The sequence below is a fragment of the Erpetoichthys calabaricus genome, chromosome 1, assembly GCF_900747795.2.
Source record: "Erpetoichthys calabaricus chromosome 1, fErpCal1.3, whole genome shotgun sequence".
In the NCBI taxonomy this organism is placed as follows: domain Eukaryota; kingdom Metazoa; phylum Chordata; class Cladistia; order Polypteriformes; family Polypteridae; genus Erpetoichthys; species Erpetoichthys calabaricus.
In genome coordinates this window covers 103879564-103903424 of record NC_041394.2, presented here as the reverse complement: position 1 = coordinate 103903424, position 23861 = coordinate 103879564, and the positions used below count along the sequence as shown (strand labels likewise).

The following is a 23861-nucleotide window of genomic DNA, read 5'->3' as shown; positions in this document are numbered from 1 at the left end:
CAACTAAAATTAAACTGTTTTAGTTCTTGAATAAGGACTATGCCAAAAAACTATGAAATGTTTATTTTATGGTCACTAGGTCCTTGTGGTTCAGTCTCATCTGTCCCTTAAATTCTATCCAGATTATTAAAGAATACTAAATCTAGACAAGCATCCTTACTTGTTTGTGCTTTAGCATACTATGTTAAAGGACAGTCACTGATTACCTCCTAAAACTGCTGTTCTTGTGCTCCGCTATTTGTAAAGCTACCCCATATAATGTCTGGTAATTAAAGGGCGTCATGACTATAATAACCCCTTCTGAACTTGCCCTTTTAATATTTTTTAAGAAGAATTATTAAAGAAGAAGAAGTATTAAAAAGAAGCAAATTAAAACTATTGTCTGCATTAGGGGGTCAATAGCACTCTCCTAAAATAAGTCATAAATACCCTAATGCTGTCTTGTCAAATCCAGACATCCTCACTAAGCTGTGGTTCACCATCTAATTGAAGTCTTGCACTCAAATTCTATAAATGACGACTTCCCTGCCTTTTTAGGTTTTGCCTGTCTTTCCATATTAATATGTACCTGTGCGTGTTATACTCATGCCAATCTCTAAAGGCTTCTGGTTTATGCTCATGTTTGTTTGTAATAGATTGTTTACAAATACCTTTCTTTGCCCATTTCCTACCAATAGTTGCTTTAATTGCTATTTCCCACTGCATCAACAAATTCATGCAGATGGAATTTGTATTACAATTAGGGCTGGGAATTAATTAAAAAAAATTAACTAAGTACATGTCAAAGTATAAAATGATCGAAATGACTGTTGACTTTGAATGCACTGGTAAACACTGACTTTACACTAGAATAAAATACATGTGCAATGACACTACTTATTTAGGAAAAGATCCCAGTTGTCCTACCGGAAGAAAGACTTTCTGAGACTGTGGTCATAACGCTTATGGAGCCATTTCTGGACAATGGCAGAACCATAACAACAGTTGCATAAAGTGCGACAGGAGCTTCCACCTGCAGCTAAAGTCACTTCAGTACACAGATACTTTGTCAGCATGCCTGTGTCGATCAAACACAGGAAGCTCTGCAGTCTACTTGTAACTTTACGCTGTAGGAAGTTATGTTTTGCATATAAAGACCATCACAAAACATAATCACAAACAGGACTTTGCATGATACCTTGGCAAGCTCAGTATACCCTGCTTTTTCTTCGAAGGACATGCGTGTAGCAAACTGACTGGCAGGACAACCCCCAACCTGTTGCTGCATCCAAATAATGCCATCTTTCGCCTTTATGCCTGGTGTAGCTGTGTTGTTCTTATGTGTGAATGGACATTTCTTGCAGGGAGGGCTTCTGTTCTCTTTCCCTGATGTAGAACCCTCATTCTCATCTGAGTTCACCTGTTATAGCACGTCTTTATTTGAAAACAAGCAGTGTCAGATCGGGGGGAGCATGAACGTGACTGAGAGAATAAAAGTGAATTAAAAAAAATGCTAACCTTTTCCTGTTTGCACTTATCGAAACATTTAAAAAACAAAATACGCTGACGAAGAGGTGCGAATGGATTTAAGGTGGGCTGGGTTTATAAGTTTTTTCATAGGCTTTGGTAATTCTAGTGTTAAATGGGCATAAATTAAAACTTCTGTTAAAACTCTGAAAATACTATTCTCAACTAATCATCACCATCAACGACTTGAAAATTATACTCCACATAAAAGTGTTTTTCAACTGATGGTTTTTGTGGAAATAACAGTGCAGTGCTCCTAGGCCCAGACCTGAGAGAGACATGCTCATCAGGTGGTTAAGACCTGTCCGAGGAGGACGGGACTACCTGGAGAAGCTGACATAAAAGCAGCTCAGTGATTGCCATTTTGCAGACACAGCACTTTGAGAGCACTATAGCTAGCAGCCAGTGTGTATGTGTCAGGGGTTCACCTACCTGGGTGCATGTTCATCAGTGACACTTGAAGAGACAAGGACCAGCTGGGCATATGAGTTGCCCCTGACCCTGTGTCAGTGAAGTGAGGCAGAATGAGGACTGCCTGTATGAGTGGGCAAAGGGACAAAGCAGCTGGGAAATGCATCCAACATGTTCACTAAGTGCTGTGTCTATGAATGGCAATCTCTGAGCTGCTTTTGTTGCTGTCCCCTGTCCCACCCCTTTGGACAGTTTAGAATATCTAAGAGATTTAATGCCTTTTTGGTTGGTAGAATCGTGGTGATTTAAAGAGGTCCGACCAACAAAATTTTATCCTATCAAAGTTCCAAACCTCACATTTGTGCTATGATTCCGATCTCTACAGTTAGGTCCATAAATATTTGGACAGAGACAACTTTTTTCTAATTTTGGTTCTGTACATTACCACAATGAATTTTAAATGAAACAACTCAGATGCAGTTGAAGTGCAGACTTTCAGCTTTAATTCAGTGGGGTGAACAAAACGATTGCATAAAAATGTGAGACAACTAAAGCATTTTTTTAACACAATCCCTTCATTTCAGGGGCTCAAAAGTAATTGGACAATTGACTCAAATGCTATTTCATGGGCAGGTGTGGGCAAGTCCGTCGTTATGTCATTATCAATTAACCAGATAAAAGGCCTGGAGTTGATTTGAGGTGTGCGCTTGCATGTGGAAGATTTTGCTGTGAACATAAAACATGCGGTCCAAGGAGCTCTCCATGCAGGTGAAAGAAGCCATCTTTAAGCTGCAAAAACAGAAAAAACCCATCCGAGAAATCGCTACAATATTACGAGTGGCAAAATCTACAGTTTGGTACAAGCACTGGTGAACTCAGCAACGCAAAAAGACCTGGATGTCCACGGAAGACAACAGTGGTGGATGATCGCAGAATCATTTCCATGGTGAAGAGAAACCCCTTCACAACAGCCAACCAAGTGAACAACACTCTCCAGGGGGTAGGCGTATCGATATCCAAGTCTACCATAAAGAGAAGACTGCATGAAAGTAAATACAGAGGGTGCACTGCAAGGTGCAAGCCACTCATAAGCCTCAAGAATAGAAAGGCTAGATTGGACTTTGCTAAAGAACATCTAAAAAAGCCAGCACAGTTCTGGAAAAACATTCTTTGGACAGATGAAACCAAGATCAATCTCTACCAGAATGATGGCAAGAAGAAAGTATGGAGAAGGTGTGGAACAGCTCATTATCCAAAGCATACCACATCATCTGTAAAACACGGTGGAGGCAGTGTGATGGCTTGGGCGTGCATAGCTGCCAGTGGCACTGGGACACTTGTGTTTATTGATGATGTGACACAGGACTGAAGCAGTCGAATGAATTCTGAGGTGTTCAGAGACATACTGTCTGCTCAAATCCAGCTAAATGCAGTCAAAGTGATTGGGCGGCGTTTCATGATACAGATGGACAACAACCCAAAACATACAGCCAAAGCAACCCAGGAGTTTATTAAAGCAAAGACGTGGAAAATTCTTGAATGGCCAAGTCAGTCACCTGATCTTAACCCACATGAGCATGCATTTCCCTTGTTGAAGACTAAACTTCAGACAGAAAGGCCCACAAACAAACAGCAACTGAAAGCCGCTGCAGTCAAGGCCTGGCAGAGCATTAAAAAGGAGGAAACCCAGCATCTGGTGATGTCTATGAGTTCAAGACTTCAGGCTGTCATTGCCAGCAAAGGGTTTTCAAACAAGTATTAGAAATGAACATTTTATTTCGAGCTATTTAATTTGTCCAATTACTTTTGAGCCCCTGAAATGAAGGGATTGTGTTAAAAAATGTTTTAGTTGCCTCACATTTTTTTGCAATCGTTTTGTTCACCCCACTGAATTAAAGCTGAAAGTCTGCACTTCAACTGCATCGGAGTTGTTTCATTTAAAATTCATTGTGGTAATGTACAGAACCAAAATTAGAAAAAAGTTGTCTCTGTCCAAATATTCATGGACCTAACTGTGTATATGTAGACATTTAATGTCTAAACAAAAATAAACAAGGTATAATTACCAGAGCATTTCAACAATATTTATTTTCAATTTTCAGTAAGGACTTTAAACATGTGGACCCTTTGAATTTAATTGGCCCTGTATTTGTATGGAATACAAAGGACTATCTTTAACATAACATAAAGAGTTCTGCACCGAGAGGACGTGAATGTGTGAGAGAGCATCGGCGTTGGTGTGGAGAGAACCCTTCCGATGAATGAGCGAGAACTTATAAGGTTACTGTAGATCAAGGAACCACCTCGTGACTCGAGGGTTAGACTCCTTATGCAGGACCCTCCACTATAAAGGTGCATGGTCCGTGACAAGTGTAAACTCCCGACCCAAGAGGTAGTACCTCAACTGTGTAATCGCCCACTTAATCGCAAGAGCCTCTCTCTCCACCGCCGCATACCTGGTCTCCCGATCCAGCAGTTTCCGGCTCAGAAACATGACGGTGTGTTCAGCACCATCGATGCTTTGGCTCAGCACTGCTCCTAGGCCTGTGTCCGAAGCGTCTGTCTGGAGGATAAAGGGAAGTGAAAAGTCAGGTGCCGACATAAGGGCCTTTTTTAAGTCACCAAAGGCTGCCTCAGTCGTCTCAGTCCATACCACAGCTCGGTTCGCGGACAGGGCCATGTCAAAATGGCTTCTATTTTAGAGCACTGCGGCTTCACAGTACCATGACCCACCAGGTAGCCCAAATATTTGGCTTCTTCCAATCCAAAGAAACATTTTTTTGAATTGATTTGAAGACCGGCTTCACCTAGCATCCGTAATACCGCTCGGATGTGCTGTAGGTGTTCCTTCCAAGTGCTGGAATAGATGACGACGTCATCCAGGTAGGCAGCACTATACGTATTATGGGGGCGGAGCACTTTGACCAACAGACGTTGGAAAGTTGCAGGAGCCCCATGTAACCCAAATGGAAGGACACGATACTGCCAGTGCCCACTAGGGGTGCTAAACGCGGTTTTACCCTTTGCGGAATCCGTTAAAGGAACCTGCCAGTACCCTTTGGTCATGTCAAGTGTGGTCAGATATTTAGCCTGTCCAAGCCTCTCAAGGAGGTCGTCCACTCGAGGCATTGGATAAGCATCAAATAGTGAGACCTGATTAAGCCGACGGAAATCATTGCAAAATCTCCAACTCCCATCGGGCTTATAAACCAAGACAATCGGGCTGGACCAGGGACTATGACTCTCCTCTATGACTCCTAGGTCCAGCATGCGCTTGATTTCCAGTTCCACTTCAGCCTTCTTTGCCTCGGGAAGACGGTAGGGGTATTCTTGGACTATGACCCCGGGCTCAGTCACAATATCGTGGGCAATCAGAGAGGTCCTTCCAGGGTTTTCGTCTACCACCTCCGGGACGGATGAGATAACTGCTTCGAGCTCTTGCCTCTGTCGGGTATTCAAATTAGACCCAAAGTTAAGTGTGTTAGTCTGAGCAAAGAAGGAACGGGGCTGGCCGGAGGTGCGATCAGGGTTTCACGGTTTCAGCAGATTCACGTGATATAGCCGCTCATTCGGTCAATGATTGGGTTGTTTCACCAAATAGTCGACGAGTCCTTTTCTCTCCTTAACTTCATATGGTCCTTGCCAGTGGGCAAGTAGTTTAGAGTGGGAAGTGGGAACCAACACCATGACTCAATCCCCCGGTTGAAACTCCCGAAATGTTGTGCCAAGGTCATAATAGTGGGCCTGTGCTGCTTGCGCCTCCTCCATGTGACTTTTTAATATGGGCCAAATTTTCTCAAATCTATCGCGTAATTGCGCAATATATTCCAAAATATTAGTGGAGGGAAGAGCCTCTCCTTCCCAACCTTCTTTTAAAATGTCCAATGCGCCCCGGGGTTATTGTCCATATAATAATTCAAAGGGTGAGAACCCCATGGAGGCTTGAGGGATTTCCCTGTAGGCAAAGAGTACGAGGGGGAGAAGTTGATCCCAATTCCTCCCATCCCCACTGACCACCTTGTGAAGCATCTGTTTGAGAGTTTGATTAAATCTCTCTACTAAACCATCGGTATGAGGATGATACACCCCGGTTTTCAAATGCTTTATTTTAAGTAACCTGGCCATTTCCCTGAACGTTTCCGAGGTAAACGGAGTCCCTTGATCCATAAGGATTTCTTTAGGAACCCCAACTCGTGCAAGGACACCCATCAGTTCCCGTGCGATTGCTTTAGAATTGGCTGAGCGCAACGGAACAGCTTCTGGATATTGGGTTGCATAATCCACGAGGACTAATATATATTTATGTCTTTGGGCCGAGGGCTCCAGGGGTCCCACTATGTCGACCCCTATCCTTTCAAATGGGACATCAATTAAGGGAAGGGGAACAAGAGGAGCACGGTCCCTCCTAAGAATTTGCCGCAGTTGACATTCCGGACATGAAATACAGAAGTGGCGAACCTCCTTGTTAATTCCCGGCTAATAGAAACGGAGCTTAATACGCTCTAGTGTTTTCTCGGTGCCCAGGTGGCCTCCTAGGAGGTGGGCGTGCGCTAACTCACAAACTTGCCGCCGGAAAGTTCGTGGGATTATCAACAGCTTCCGCACCCCCCCTCATGCTCACTGACCCGATATAATAAATCATTTTCTATAACAAAGTGGGGCCCTTGTGGCATGGGCTGAATGGTGCGTTGGCCGTTGACTAGGACAACTGCATTCTTAGCAAACTTAAGGGAATCATCATTCCATTGTTCCCTTTTAAATGAGGCTGGTGTTTGTCTAAATTGGAAGCTCAGATCTGAGAGAGGATCTGGCCTGACCTCAAGGGGCGGAGAATCATCCTGTTCTGGTGAGAAGCGGACAGATGATGTAGTGGTCCGCGACGGTCCAGGAAGTTTCCCATCCTCCTCTTTGTCTCCCATATCTTTCTCCACCAGCTGCGTACACGGTGTGGAGACAACCTGAGACGGCGGATTCCCGTATGTTACTAGGCCCAATTTCGGATTAGGAGAGATCAGTACTTCACCGCTTTTAATATCAGACCAGTCTCGCCTGAGAATCACAGTGCACGGTGGATTTGGGAGGACTGCTACGATAATTCTTTTAAGTGATCCTCCGTGGCTGATGAAACATCGGGCGGATTTATAGGAGCGGACATCTCCGTGCACACAGATAATTCTGGTCTTTATTTTTAACCATTGTCGCGGTAGTACGTATCGGCAGTCAACAATAGAAATGTTGCTGCCGGAATCAAACAGAGCTTCTACTTTGTATCCATTTATTATTACCTCTCCCTTATCAGCCATTAACAAGGGGTTTGAAAGCGCACACAATCCACCCCTCTCTCTCCATTTACATTCCGCCTCGCTCCTGAGTGAGGGCCGCACCCGCGGAATTGGGATTAAGAGGGACATAATCTCTACAGCGTCCGCTTAAGGACCGTTCTGCTCTTTCTGCTATCCCAAATTGCGAGGCTGTCCTCAATGTTTCAATGAGCTCAATGAGCTCGGTTACATTAGAAAATTCTCCCCAGACAGGCTGGGTGAAATGCTCGGGCAGGCTATTTATAAATAGAAAGCAGGCCACTTTCTTGACCAGTTGGAAGAAGGTGCATTAGGCTGGCCTTAACCAACCTGCCACCTCTTCCCAGAGAGCATCCAGCTGCTCTTGGGTAGACTGCTCAGGGTCAAATCTCCATTTTTGTATTTTTCTCACCTGCTGGTCTGGGGAATCCCCACTTTGCTCTGGGGCCTTAGCCCCAGTGGGAAGGACAGCTCTCTCTTCTGAGAGAGCATAATAAGTCCCCGTCGCTTCCCCCATAGAAACCAGCCCATGTCTGTGTGTCCCATCGACACTCTCTCCATTTGATTTAGGTGACCCGAAGCTAAAGAAAGGGAGCGGAGTCTACACCGGTTCTTTCCAAAATCCGAGACGCAATCCCCACCCGAAAGCTCGGCCCAGGTACTCTCCCACCTGGATATGATTCAGGTCCGGTCCCGTTCTCTTCTGGGTTTTCTCCATCCTGCCGACTATGCCAATGTCACAAAAACAACTATAAGACATTGAGAAGGTTTGGGGCAGCCACCCGTATAATTGTTCCCGGCTGCAAAGCTGATTCAACAACAAAGACAACAGAGAGTCCAAAACAGAACTGATTCTCTTGAGACAAGATGGCGGCTTTAAAGGCCAGCGAAGGAAGTTATGTCATCAATACCGGAACCGGAAGTGACGTCATTGGCTGCCCCAGAGCTGGGCGGGATTTCCCTAGAATGGTCTGCAAAAGATCGAGAGGGAAAATTAGTGCACTTCGCAACCCCCTGCTCTGGCATGGAATCACACGTATTCAAGCCCTTTAGTTGTCTCTTAAACACACGTGTGTGATAATATAAAACAACCAACTCTATTTAATAAAAAAGTAGGCCTATCACATTCTAATTTTAAGTAAAAGAAAACAGAGCCATCTGAATAAAACTAAAAAGCGAACTCCTTTACAAATGTCCTATCAGAAAAAGTTTTTTTTTTATGTTGGCCCAAAATTCATGCTGCTTTAATTGAACATTCATTTACAAGCTGCTGGGCTGTAAATGAATTTAAAAGACTCTGGTAGATCTGTCATAGTGGGCACTCGTGGCTAGCCCTGGATGTGACAATATTTTTTAATGCATTAAACAGGACACATTAATCGCAAAAATGAACGCATTCACTTTTCCAGGCCTAATTACAATACTTGTTATATTTTTTTACCATTCTTTATTACAACTATTGTTATATTTAAGAGATATAGTCAAAAATACTTTGCATGCTGTACAGTAACTGTGACAATATATATCAGTGGTGCATGTTGGTAAATATTAAGTTCATACTAATTAAACAGAAATTAATTTGTCAAAAACAAAATATACATCATTATTTAGAATATGTCTGCATGTAAAATTGGACCTAAGAAATGGCATCTTAAAAGTATCCTAAATAATAACAAATGAGTAAATAATTTTAATGCATTAAATCATTCACAGATGATATGTGGCAAAACAAGAAAAATCTGTATTTCTACATGAAATATTTACAAGGTGCACAATGAATAAAATAACTGAGAATAACAACATAGAATGCACAGTTCCTTGCATCTCATATGACAATTTCAGATGTTACCTTATTGTTATTCCAACAACAGTGTGGCTTACATCATATAGAAGAACATTATGCCAAAACATCTTTGTAAAAAATATATCTAAACATATTTAGGAGCTGTTAGCTAAAAGTGATAAAAATAACCGTGATAATTTTCTGCTTTTTTCCATTATCAAATATTATAAATATTGTTATACAGTAATCCCTCCTCGATCGCGGGGGTTGCGTTCCAGAACCCCCCGCGAAAGGTGAAAATCCACAAAGTAGAAACCATATGTTTATATGGTTATTTTTATATTGTCATGCTTGGGTCACAGATTTGCACAGAAACACAGGAGGTTGTAGAGAGACAGGAACTTTATTCAAACACTGCAAACAAACATTTGTCTCTTTTTCAAAAGTTTAAACTGTGCTCCATGACAAGACAGAGATGACAGTTCCGTCTCACAATTATAAGAATGCAAACATATCTTCCTCTTCAAAGGAGTGCGCGTCAGGAGCAGAGAATGTCAGAGAGAGAGAGAAAAGCAAACAAATCAATAGGGCTGTTTGGCTTTTAAGTATGCGAAGCACCGCCGTATAAAGCAGTTGCAAGGAAGGCAGCAGCTCACACCCCCTCCATCAGGAGCAGAGAATGTCAGAGAGAGAGAGAGAGAGACAGATAAAAACAAACAATCAAAAATCAATACGAGCCCTTCGAGCTTTTAAGTATGCGAAGCACCGTGCAGCATGTCACTTCACGAAGCAGCTGCACAGAAGGGAGCAACGTGAAGGTAATTTTTCAGCATTTTTAGACGAGCGTCCGTATCGTCTAGGTTTGCGAACAGCCCCCATACTCACACCCCCTCCATCAGGTGCAGAGAATGTCAGAGCAAGAGAGAGAGAGAGAAAAGTAAGTTGGGTAGCTTCTCAGCCATCTGCCAATAGCGTCCCTTGTATGAAATCAACTGGGCAAACCAACTGAGGAAGCATGTACCAGAAATTAAAAGGCCCATTGTCCGCAGAAATCCGCGAACCAGCAAAAAATCCGTGATATATATTTAAATATGCTTACATATAAAATCCGCGATAAAGTGAAGCCGTGAAAGTCGAAGCGCGATATAGCGAGGGATTACTCTAAAATGAACATGGTAGGTAATGTTACTAATTTTATAAATTTTTACTTTGCGAGAGGTTTTTTTCAGAAATGTTCAGAAGATGGAGGGTGACCTGTAATTGTAAAATCATAACCATTTTACAAAACCATTTTAAAATGAACTAAAAAATATAATAAATACAAACAGAATGAAACATGGCTTCTGATTTACAATAGTACATAGCTTTACTATATTTGTACTTTTCAATTCATTTACCAATATTTAGCAAATTTAGCAATCTATCTAAAAATCCATCCATCCATCCATTTTCCAACCCGCTGAATCCGAACACAGGGTCACGGGGGTCTGCTGGAGCCAATCCCAGCCAACACAGGGCACAAGGCAGGAACCAATCCCGGGCAGGGTGCCAACCCACTGCAGGACACACACAAACACACCCACACACCAAGCACACACTAGTGCCAATTTAGAATTGCCAATCCACCTAACCTGCATGTCTTTGGACTGTAGGAGGAAACCGGAGCACCCAGAGGAAACCCACGCAGACACGGGAAGAACATGCAAACTCCACGCAGGGAGGACCCAGGAAGCAAACCCGGGTCTCCTAACTGCGAGGCACTATCTAAAAATGTTTAGAGTAATTTGTTAATTAAGAAGTACATACTGGAAGTTTTTTTCCCCTTGTTTAGTGTTCTTGCATGTGAGTGATACGTTTGCTGCATGTTATAGTATCATTTAGTTTAGCTACACAATTTTCTTAATAGAAGTGTAGCATATAAAAATAAATCTGTGAAAAAATGAACTCCAAAAAGAATCACTATTGTGATGGTCCTCACAAATACCATAAAATATCGTATACTGGCAGAATTAACTGAAGTCAGCTACTAAGTCACAAAAGTAAACCAACTGAGAAAAGCAGTCAGTCATGCTTCTCAACTGTTCTGATATTAAACATTCAGGGTTTGTTTCATATGTAATTGAATCTATGTAAATATTATAGTTTCAAAACTTCTAAAACTTTCCAATGAGACATGACAGTTAAAAAAAGATTTACATAACAATTTCCCCACAGCTGAAACAGGTTTTGCATCCATGCATAAACTGGCATCCTTGCATCATTGCATTTACTTTGCCCTGTCTTTATGTTTAACTTTCACAGATCTACATTTTACATACTTTACATAGTTTATACTTAATTCTGTATATTAATAAAATGTAGAAAGAATATTTTCTTTCGTTACTTGCCACAGATATACAGTAAAAGTCTCATGCGTCTGTAAAGGATACAAGGGTTGTTGCCATCTATACAACAGTTATCCAGAATGAGAGGTATTCCATCTAACTCCCGAACCTTAAAAAAAAAAATGTTAAACTAGTACTTAGTAGTAGAAAATGTATTGGTATATTTTTATTTAAAAAATGAAAAAAAGCAATAACATACTACTTCACAAAAAATAAACGCAATAAGGAATTAATTATTCGTCACTGGTAATGTCTTATACCAGTTTTCGTTTTTCAATACCAAATCATTAGCTCTAAAAATATGACACAAAAAATTAAATGAGCTAGATCAGTAGCAAAATAGCATGGTCCGGCTTATTTGTCTGAACTTATCATGACCTGAGCGCACATTAAGATTTCAAGATGCCGGTCTGCTTATGATTCCAAGGATTAATAAAAGAACAGTGGGAGGTCGAGCTTTTAGTTACAGGGCCCCTAAACTGTGGAATGGTCTGCCTGCTACTATAAGAGGTGCCCCTTCGGTCTCACCTTTTAAATTCCGGCTGAAGACTCACTACTTCAGTTTAGCATACCCTGACTAGAGCTGCTGATTAACTGTACAGACTGCATCTCTGTTGTTAGTCATAAGCACTAAAACATAAGTAACATGATTGTTATAATTTGTTACTAACCCTCACCTATTCTGTTTCTCTTCTCGGTACTCAAATGTGGCACTTGGTGCCACAGCCCACCTGCTAAGTTGTTTTGCCTGCCTAAGGTAAAGTCATCCCTGATGGAGGATCGCAGGAATCGTGGGGTAGAGGAGTCCTTTCATCGGAATGGCTGGCCCAGCGCTGTTTCAGCTGTGGAATGGCCAAATGGGGGAGACAGCTTCATGGCTGAGATCTCCAGGACTCTAAACAAATCCAAACAACATTATGTGATATCACCTACTGTTAAATTCTGCTCCGTACTTGTAAAATTTTTATTTTTATACTGTATTGAGGATTTGTTCTGTTCTGTGTATTGTATTGTATTGACACCCTTCTTTTTGACACCCACTGCACACCCAACCTACCTGGAAAGGGGTCTCTTTTTGAACTGCTTTCCCAAGGTTTCTTCCATTTTTTTCCCTACAAGGGTTTTTTTGGGAGTTTTTCCTTGTCTTCTTAGAGAGTCAAGGCTGGGGGGCTGTCAAGAGACAGGGCCTGTTAAAGCCCATTGCAGCACTTCTTGTGTGATTTTGGTCTATACAAAAATAAATTGTATTGTATTGTGTCACCTATTCTTTTAACATAATGGCAATACACATGCGTAATGTCTTACTGTGACTGTTCTTTTTACCTTTAGCCAAGACAGAAGTTTATCTTTCATTTTAGTTAGACTGGTGTGTATTTGAGAGGGGGTGGTTGTTTGGGAATGTCACAGTACCAGAATTTTACTAATCAATGCCAGTACCAGTAATACAGTATTTCATGATATCACAGCAAAAACAGAAATAACATTTAATTGCTTTTTATTAAAATTATCTCCACTATTAAAGTGGATACTAAATATACAGTATATACTATTAGAATAGTATATGCAGTATATACTGTATCTATACATATTAATAAAAGGCAAAGCCCTCACTGACTGACTGACTGACTGACTGACTGACTGACTCATCACTAATTCTCGAACTGGAAGGCTGAAATTTGGCAGGCTCATTCCTTACAGCTTACTTACAAAAGTTAGGCAGGTTTCATTTCGAAATTCTACGCGTAATGGTCATAACTGGAACCTGTTTTTTGTCCATATACTCTAATGGAGGAGGCGGAGTCACGTACCGCGTCATCACGCCTCCTACGTAATCACGTGAACTAAAAACAAGGAAGAGACTTACAGCACGAGTCAAACGCGGGAACGAAGGTAAATGACGTTAATTTTTGAGTGTCTTTTAATACTGTGTAAGCATACATATTAACACATATGCAATTAAACGTGTGCATTTATGGGGTGATTTCTCAGGCTTAAAAGCTCACCTTTTATTAAAAAGGTAAATACAAACTGTTTTCATTCTGAAGGGCACAAACCACGTTAGATTTCAGATGTTAAACGCGCAAAAATGTCGGTACACCAGATAAATAAGCGCAACATATTATCAGTTGTATTGTATGCTTACAATACATATAGAAATGTGTTAATCGTTAACTAATATTATGGGATGGTGTTTTTCGACTCGCGCCTTGATTTAAACTATTGCATTTCTTGGTGGGTTTGCGTAGCTTATTGTCAATATCTTTACACCTCTTTTTAAGACTTAATTTAAAAAGGTTTTCTTTTCTTCTTAATTAAAATTTAAAAGCAATACTTCACCGCTGTGAAGCCCCTCTAGCGCTGACGTCCGAGGTTCAATTACCGTAAGCGAGTGCAGTGAGTGTGTACGCCTGATAAGCCAAGAATAAGGGGGAAAGACGTGTCGCGTACTCTTTGCATTATTTGACAGTAAACTATTTTCAACCATTCTATGATCTGTTTCTCACAACTGAAGGCACCGTGGCTGATGTTACCTCACTTGCTGGCCAACCATAAGCGTTACCTGGTAGGTAACCAGCCACTCACTTAACTCCCTTACGGGAATCGAACCTCGGATGTCAGCGCTACAGGCGAAGCCCCTAAAATTGCGCCACGGCGTGTGGTTCGTTTATTTGACAACATGTAGATCGGGGTAATTACAATCATGGCATTCGTAGTCTGATTCACAATCTGATTGTATGGGTGGTTACCTACCAGGTAACGCTTATGGTTGGCCAACAAGTTAGCTCGAAGTGATCACTCGAGTGAAGGCAGCTTCACAAAAAAACAGATCCTTAACAAACTGTTATTAGTATATTTTCCCTCAATTTAAAAAGGTTTTCTTTTCTTCTTAATAAAAATTTAAAAGTGGTACTTCGCCGGTGCAAAGCGCGTGGATTTGACCGACTGACACATACAGACATATTCATGAGTGCAGGTACTTCGGAAAGAAAGCACCGTGTAAACCTAAAGGTTAAATTAAGTTCATAGACCTACAAAAGGTTGCCATTCATTTGAGGCAAGATTGCTTTTCTTCTGTACAACTATACGTTGCATTCTCAAGAGTGTGCTTGCACGGCTTCGGATATAGATATATATATATATGTATGTATGTCTATATATAAATATGTAAGCTTATAAGTACTGCCTTACTTCTCTTTAAGAAAGGAAAATGTAATGATACTTGATTTAAACGATTCCATGTCTTCCTGGGTTTGCTTAGCTTATTGTCAATATCTTTACACCTTTTTTTAAGACTTATTGACTGAAACGGGCTTTCACGAAAAAAGTTAGGGCTTTGCTACAGGATACACCCTCCACAAGTTAAGCAAGTAAAAATAAAATATATATTTCTGTTTTATTTAAACCTTTTAAGTTCGTATGCATAGCCCCATTTGGCTGTTTTATTTTTTTTTTCTTTCTTCAGTAATATTTAATCTCCTTAAAGAAAAAGAACATATCCATTTTACTTTTTTTGTTTCTCTTTAGTAATATTTTAGTGTAAAAGGATAACCAGTATTTAAACCTTTTATGTTACTTTATAAATTTATTTTACACAATGTTGAAAAATTAATAAGAAAGCTACATATTTTGGCAGCTGCTGCTTTAATTTTCAATGAAATGAAAAAACCTCTCCAAGAGAAAATGTCAATGAAGAAGAAACAGTTTGCACTATCTAAAAATGAGAAACCCTCATTTATAAAAGTTTGCTGCAGATGACTTAACTGAAAATAAATTAATAGTTCCTATGTGTATAATGCATATTTATCAATTTTACTTATGCCTTTATTCCAGCAACTTGCAACATCTGAGGTACAATTTCTTACATTACTTTTGTTTTTTGCAGCACAGGCAGGTGAAGTGACTTCCTCAGGGTCACACAGTGGTGTCAGTACCAGGATTTGAACTGACAAGCTCCGGGTTTACTGAAATATTACTGAAGAAAGAAAAAAAATGAAAACGGGCAAATAGGGCTATGCATACAGATGTCCATCCATCCATTATCCAACCCGCTATATCCTAAATACAGGAGCCAATAAGTAGATATAAATATAGACATACATATATACACACATACATTCACATATATATATATATATATATACATATATATACATACATACATATATATATATATATATATATATATATATATATATATATATACACACATATATATATACATATATATATATATATATATATATATATATATATATATATATATATATATATATATATACACATATATATATATATATATATATATATATATATATATATATATATATATATATGTAGATATGTAAATTTGTATATGTATATATATATGTATATGTGGATGTGTATATGTATATATATATGTATATGTAGATATGTGTATATGTACATATGTATATATATGTATATATATTTATGTATATATATGGTTACATATCCTCTCTAACACACTACTTCTCCGCTGCAAAGCGCGGGTATTTTGCTATATGTAGGTATGTATATATATGTATATATGTATATGTATATATATATATGTTTACATAACCTCTTTAACACACTACTTCTCCGCTGCGAAGCGCGGGTATTTTGCTAGTATACTATAAGAATAGTAAATATACAGTAAAAATACTAATACATTTACTTGTTTGGCTGACACATGGCTGACTTGCAACATATAAGATACAACTGGTTACATTTCTTTTGCTTTTTTCCAATTGGATCACAGGCAGGTGAAGTGACTTGCTCATGGTCAAACAGTGTCAACAGTGGGATTTGAACCCATAAGCTCAGGGTCTGAAGTCCAAAGCCTCAACCACTACACCATTCTGCCTGCAATTTAGCCCTCTGCACACAGAACAAAAACTGGAAATTAAATGGTTGGGACCAAATCAACCTCAAGAATTATATTCTACGTTCCTGGAATGAAACTGTGAATGTGTTGAGTGTTGGCTATTATGTACTAGCCGACCAGTGTGGCATTTACTGAATGAATATTTATTTGTATTTCTGCTTTCAGAGGTGAGTATTTGATGTATGCTAAGATATTTTAACACTGTCGTTTGGTGGTTGTACTGCATGATAATACTGCATGTAGATCTTCATTTTGTGTGATTTTTTACAGCATTATTTGGCTGGCATTTTATCAACACTGATGGTGGTAGTCAAATACATTGTGAAATACTGCGTATGTCCCTTGCTAGGTCACTGAAAGCCATCACCTGGATTGGCAGCCCTCCAACAGTGCTCAATCTTCCACAGCTCATTTTATTTTGGACTTGGATGGTCTTTCTCCATCTTGCCTATTACTGTCAAATTCACACCACTAGCTAATTCCATCCACTGTTCAGTTGGGGTCAGAGGCAACACTCACTTTCCTTGACTCTGCAAGCTGAAACAACCTCAAGTCAGTAGAATCCCTGGATAAAATAAGGTTCTGGGAAGGTCTATGGTATGATGAAAAGTCACAGGCAAAGTTAAACATACTGACAGTACTAGAGAACAAAGCTAACTGGCCGCCGACCCCTTTCTGAGAATTCAATAATAAGTTTGTGCTCAGTACAATAAAAAGATACACTTCTTTCACCCTTGGATTTTTCTTTGGATTCCAAACCTCACAAGTATTTCTGGTGTCTTTCCCTATGGCAATACAGCTTTAGCAGTATATCAATGCTGCAAAGTACCACACAGCATTATATCAAGAAGGAAAAAAGAATACAGGAGTGTCTGTAATAGTGCATAATTACTGTAATAGTAATTATATTTTTGTATGTACATTTTTGTTAATGTGATTAAAAAAACAAACGCAATAAGAACAACTAATCAGCAGTGCTAATCAGGGTATGCTAGGCTAAAGTCTTCAGCCTGGATTTAAAGGCAGAATCTGGAGGAACATTTTTTATAGAGCTTTGGGGTCCTGTAGCTAATAGCTCAACCTCCCACTGTTCATGTACTGATACTTGGAATCTTTAATAGACTGTCATCTTAAGATTAGATTAAAGTACACCCTGATTTGCATGTGTATATGTTCAGGTAAGTTAATAGGGCTTAGGCCATATAGTGCTTTATATGTTCAAAAGAAGGATTTTAAAGTCAGTCAAACTTGACATGTAACTTAACAATGTAAAGATTAAGAACAGGAGTTATACAGATATGTTTTCTAGTTACTGTAGCAATTTTAATAAATTAATTAATAAATGTGTTAATTTCCACGTGTGTGTGAATATTAAAATCACCAATGAACACTACATGATCATAATTTATATCTAAGCCAGGTATAAGGCTGCCAAATTGAAACATAAAAAAATTAATATGGGTCCAATAGTTGGTAAAACAGTAATACAATTCAGGTAGTTTCTATTTTAATAACTGATGTGAGTGGCTCAAATTATGCAAATTCATCTAAATGTTCAGAAGCAATATGCAGTTCATCGGAAAAATTAATCTAGGGCTACCTCATTAAACAGAACTTTTTGATTTATGAAAGAGTGTAAACCCTTTCAGCGATGCCTCACCTAAAAGAACAGTGTCACACTTACTATAACAGGTTTCAGTAGGGAGACAGATATCACATTTTGTAATGCTGTTCACCAAAGCTACTTTTTATTGAAATTACCCAATGTCTACAGCACAGCATTTTAAACTGGAAAGATGTTTCTTCCCTGATTTTACACTCACTGGACACTTTTTTAGGTACACCTGTTCAACTGCTTGTTAACGTAAATATCTAATTAGTCAATTACAAGGCAGCAACTCAATGCATTTTGGCAAGTAAACATTGAATTCAAAATGGGGAACAAAAGGTGATTTAAGTTAATTTGAACATGGCATGATTGTTAGTGCCAAATGGGATGGTCTGAGTATTTCAGAAGCTGCTGATCTACTGGGATTTTCATGCACAACCGTCTCTAGGGTTTACAGAGAATGGTCCAAAAAAGGGAAAATATCTGGTGACTGGCAGTTGTCTGGGTAAAAACACCTTGTTCATTCCAGAGGAGAATGGGCAGGTTCAAGTTGATAGAAAGGCAACAGTAATGCATATAACCACTCGTTACAACTGACATAAGCAGAAGAGCATCTCTGAATGTACAATACGTCAAACCTTGAAGCAGATGGGCTACAGCAGCAGGAAACCACACCATGTGCCATTCCTGTCAGCTAAGAACAGGCAACTGAGGCTACAATTCACACAGGCTCAATAAAACTGAACAACAGACGGTCTGATAAGTCTCGATTTCTGCTGCAATATTTGGGTGGTAAGGTCAGAATTCGGTGTCAATAACATGAAAGCATGGATTCATCCTGCCTTGTACCAACAGTTCTGGCTGGTGGTTGTGGTGCAATGGTGTGGTGGATATTTTCATGGCACACTTTAGGCCCCTCAGTACCAACTGAATGTCGTTTAAATGCCACAGCCTACTTGAGTATGGTTACTTACCATTTCCATTCATTCTGATGACTACTTCCAGCAGGACAACATGCCATATCACAAAACTCAAATCATCTCAAACTGGTTTCTTGAGCATGACAATGAGTGCACTGTACTCAAATGGCCTCCACAGTCACTAGATCTCGATCCAATAGAGAACCTTTGGGATGTGGTGGAATGGGAGACTCACATCATGGACGTGCAGCCAACAAATCTGCAACAACTGCGTGATGCTATCATGTCAATATGTTCATGTCAAAAATTCCTGAGGAATGTTTACAGCACCATGTTGAATCTATGCCATGAAGTATTACGGCAGTTCTGAAGGAAAATGTGGATCCAACCCGGTTACTAGCAAGGTGTACCTAATAAAGTGGCTGGTGGGTGTATACTTATTACTTATGTTACTTTTATACTTTATTTAATTTTAGTTAACTTATTAATAGGTTTTGATTTTAACTCTAGTTTTAATTATGGTCTCAATTTTGACTTAAATCTGGCCACAAGGGGAGTCAAACCAGCCCAACTTCATACTGGTCCCTGGCCCTGATAAATAGACAGGGTAAGTGTCAGGAAAGGCATCTGACTAAAACTTCAGCCAAAACCTTAATGATGGAATCATTCCAATCAGCTTTGGAAAATGCTAGAGCACATCCTGTAGGGAATGCACAGGGACCTTATCTGACCCCTGTGGGAACTGAGCAAAAGTTACCAGGCGAAGGACGGACACAGCTAAAGAAGTGAGTCCAAAAGAAGTAGAAGACGACGACAGGGGAGGGAAAACAAAAAGAGTAATTTAACTGTCAGAGTTAGGACACTGAATGTTGAGACATTGACTAGGAAAGGAAGGGAGTTGGCAGATTTGATGAGAAGGAGGAAAGTGGGAGTGTTGTGTGGGCAGGAAACTAAATGGAAGGGGAATAAGGCAAGAGAACTGGGAGGAGGCTTTAATTTGTTGTACAATGGGGAAAATGAGTAAGGGAGAAATGGTGTAGGAATAGTAGTATCCAAAGAACTAAAAGATAGTCTTGTCAGCGTGAATAGGAGGAGCAAAAGGGTGATGAGTGTCAAGCTGGGCCTTGGTGAGACTGTAGTTAATATCAATTGTACAAATGCTCCTCCAGTGAGCTGTGAGGAAGAGGAAAAGGACATTTTCTGGGCACAAATGGATGAAGAGCTTAGAGCAATACAAGAGGGAGAAAAGGTGATTGTTGTTGGTGATCTAAATGGGCATGTAGCAAAGAATAGAGAAAAGATAGAGAGGGTACATGGAGGGGTGTAGGGGAGAGAAATGAGAAAGGGGAGAGAATAGCAGATTTTGCCTTGGCATCTAATTTGGTGATAGTTAACACTTTTTTTGAAAAGAAAGTAAATCCGTTTGTGACTTGTAGTGATGGAGTAAGAGAAAGCCAAATAGACTTTCTAATGTGTAGAAGATCTCATTTGAAAGAGATAAAGAAGTGTAAGGTCATAAATGGGGAAAGTGTGACAGTGCAGCATAAAGTGGTGGTGATGGACTAGGAGATCAGAGTCAGCAAAAGAATACAACCAGAGCAAACAGCACCAAAGATAAAGTGGTGGAAATTAAAAGGCTTATGAACAGGTTTATGGAGAAACTTTTAAATGAAGTGTAGCCGATTGAGAGTGTGGAGAAATGTTGGGAGAAGAATAGCAAAGATGTATTAAGAGCAGGTGAGGAAGTGTTAGGTATAACAACAGGAAGTAGCACACCTGGGGACAGAGACATTATGGTGGAATAGAGAGATGCAAGATGTGATAAAGGCTAAAAAGGAGGCAGAGAGGAAATGGTACCAATCAGGTAGGGAGGAAGACAGAGAAATGTATAAGCAGACATCAAGGAGACAAAGAAGGCAGTGGCAAGAGCCAAATCATAAACTTTGGAAGAGGTATATGAAAAATTGGAGATAAAAGAGGGAGAAAGAATGATTTTTAGAATAGCGAAGACTAGGGCCAAGGCTGGAAAGGATTTTAGTTAGATAAAGCAGATGAAAGATGAGCAAGGAGTGGTCTTAAATGAGCATGGTAGGATCAAGAATAGATGGAAGAGGTACTATGAAAAGCTGTTGAATTTAGAAAATCCAAGTGTAGTATTTGGGGTTGGAGTCCCAAATGAACAGTGTGATTGTGCCCATTTATAAGAAGAAGGGATAAAACTGATGTCATACACAATGAAAATTTGGGAATGGGTTACAGAGAAATGGTTTAGGGAAGAGACTGTCATATGTGTGAAGCAGTTTGGTTTTATTCCAGGGATAGGAACAACTAATACAGTTTTTGCATTGAGACAGTTCATAGAGAAGCATCAAGAAAAACAGCAAGGACTACACATGGTGTTTATTTACTTGGACAAGGATTATGATAGAGCGCCACAACAAGAGGTCTGGAGGTGTACGAGAAAGAAAGGAGTAGCAGAGAAACGTGAGGATTGTCCAGGATATGCACGAGGAAGTGACAACCAGGTTAAAAGCAGTAGTAGGCTAAACAACAAGATCCCAGTTAGAGTAAGTCTGCAGCAGGGATCTTTTTTACTGTAAGTGCTTACTTCTTTGATCTGGATGTGTTAAGTCATGAGGTAAAAGACCAATCCCCCCAGTGCATGCTTTTTGCTGATGATGTGTTGTGTAGCACCAGAAAAAAGGAAGTGGAGAGGATGTTGGAATAATGGAGTAGGGTTTGGAAGATAGGGAGTTTAAGATAAATAGGCACAGAATATGTGAAGTGTAATGATGATCAAGATTCAGAAGTTAGCCTGGGAATGCTATCGAAAAGAGTGGATAAATTTAAATATCTAGTATCAGTGGTAGCCTGAGATGGAAAGCTAGATGCAGAGATAACCCACAGAGTACGGTGTGGACAAATCAGTTGGAAGAAGTTATCAAGTGTATTGTGTGATCAAAAAATTAAGATGAAGGTTAAAGGTAAGGTTTTTAAGACCTGCAATGATGTATGGAGCTGAGACATGGGCAGTAAAGCAGGAGAAGACGTTATATGTAGCAGAAATCAGAATACTGAGATGAATGTATGGAGTTACAAAAGGGGACAGAATAAGAAATGAGACAGAGGTACAGTACAACAAAAATAGGAGAGATATCTAGGAAAGTACAGGAAAGCAGGTTGAAGTTATATAGACATGTGATGAGGAGAGACATTAAATATGTGGGCAAGAGTTATGGGAATGGAAGTACAGTAGAAGAGAAAGTGAGGGAGGCCAAAACGGAGGTGGATGGACAAAGTAAAAGAAGATCTGAAGAAAAAGGTTTTGGCTGGCAAGGAGGTATAGAACCAAGATTTTGAAGAAGGTTGATCAAGCCCATTGACCCCACATACAAGTGGGAAAAGATGAAGAGGAAGAAGAAGAAGCTGATTTACATTTTGCTGCATGACTCAATGTTTGAGATGTTCTACTATAGGATTTTTGTGTACAAGTTAGAGAATAATAACAGATAAGATTAAAAGAAAGCCTGAATTTAAAGATGACAATGTCGTGGCCTAGATCATGCAGTGAAAAATCGGTCAGGCAATTTTGCTACCATATTTTAAATTAAGGTGTAAGATCCCCTTCCAATGAGGCTGAAGACTGTATGTCTTAAAAGAGTCCAAAGATTTCACTAAAATCAATCCATTTATTAAAAAATGATGTTATTTTTTTGTACTCCAGATCCCTAACCAGTAGACCACATCCTCTCTATGTAATCTCGGTAAGTTGCCACACACAATTAAGTTCTAACATTTTCTTTTAGCTTTGATGCGTAATGATATGAAGTTCCATTTTAAAGCCTCAAATTGCTGAAAAACAATACTGTTAGTTCTGATATGTACCAGTAAATTGAACACTTCATCACTGGCCAGGAGTCAAATTTATTTTAACTCTTGTGCTCACATAGTTTTTATTTCTAACATTCATCATTTGCAGTTGCAAATTGGGAACACATTTCCACAGTCAGCCTCAACAGAGGTGCTGCTAAGGGTTAAGTGTTCAGTACTCTTAGTTTAGTTCCAAGTCTGAACTGGTGAACTAGGTGCTGAGGGACTACATTTTGACTTCACAGACCCCACCCACTAATCCTGTGGCTGTGTGATGCTCAATTTAGTCATGCCCTGACCATAGTAGGACTTGAGGCTGAAGCAGATTCATAAATGGTCAAATTATCTATACAATCTGACTTAATCCAATTTTCTGTTTCCATAATTACTATCAGGTTCCTCCAAAATGCACATTTTTCCCACCAACTCTAAATTAACAATACACTTCTAACAGGTGAAGGTATCTATACTATCAGAAGAAAAACCTAAACTGTAAATACTGCAGAATGCACATCATATACTGTAAATGTACCTTCAACAGGTAGAGAACAGAAAGAACTTAGCCCTGGATGGCAACAAGATTACTAGCATTCTGTCCTTATGTCCTGTTATGTGCTGAATATACAGATGAGGATTTCCAACAAATGAACTGGTGAGTTAATTCCAAACTACCATGATTAACACCGCACTGGAGTTGTTGGAAATCATAAATGCTTTCATCTTATTTTAACATACCAGATATGTGCTTTTTCAAGCCATGTTAACAGAAAGGCAGTATTGCGCTAAACTGAATTAGACACATGATGTTGATCCTGGTTGTGCAACACTTAAAACATGTTGGAAGTACAGTACTTTAAGTAAAACGCTTCTCAATGTTGTGCCAGATAATTATCGTTTATCAAAACTGTTTTTAATGTATGCAATTTAAACACACTGAAGTTCATTAGGTATTCTGACCATTAAAGACGCCTTTATTGATAATTTGAATGCATGCTTTGATTAATTATGTCTCAAATATTTAATTTCCACAAAATTATTTTTACAAGTTACACACTATACAAGAAAACTGCCCATATTAGTTAATAATAAACACTAGTGTTCAAAGGTTCTATTAAGATACCATTAAAATGATTTAAAAATATAAAAAAAGATGCTACTCGGGGACACATAAAGTATAATCTAATGTGGCT

General features: G+C 39.5%; 1 protein-coding gene across 1 annotated transcript in view; it reads right to left on the bottom strand.

Moving 5' to 3' along the window:
- Nucleotides 1-23861, bottom strand: part of atxn10 (ataxin 10) — a 197018-nt gene that overhangs the window by 52540 nt on the left and 120617 nt on the right. Inside the window, exon 10 of the mRNA XM_028804614.2 lies at nucleotides 11430-11493. Within this exon, the coding sequence (XP_028660447.1) occupies nucleotides 11430-11493 (64 nt within the window). The remainder of the gene's footprint in view (nucleotides 1-11429; nucleotides 11494-23861) is intronic.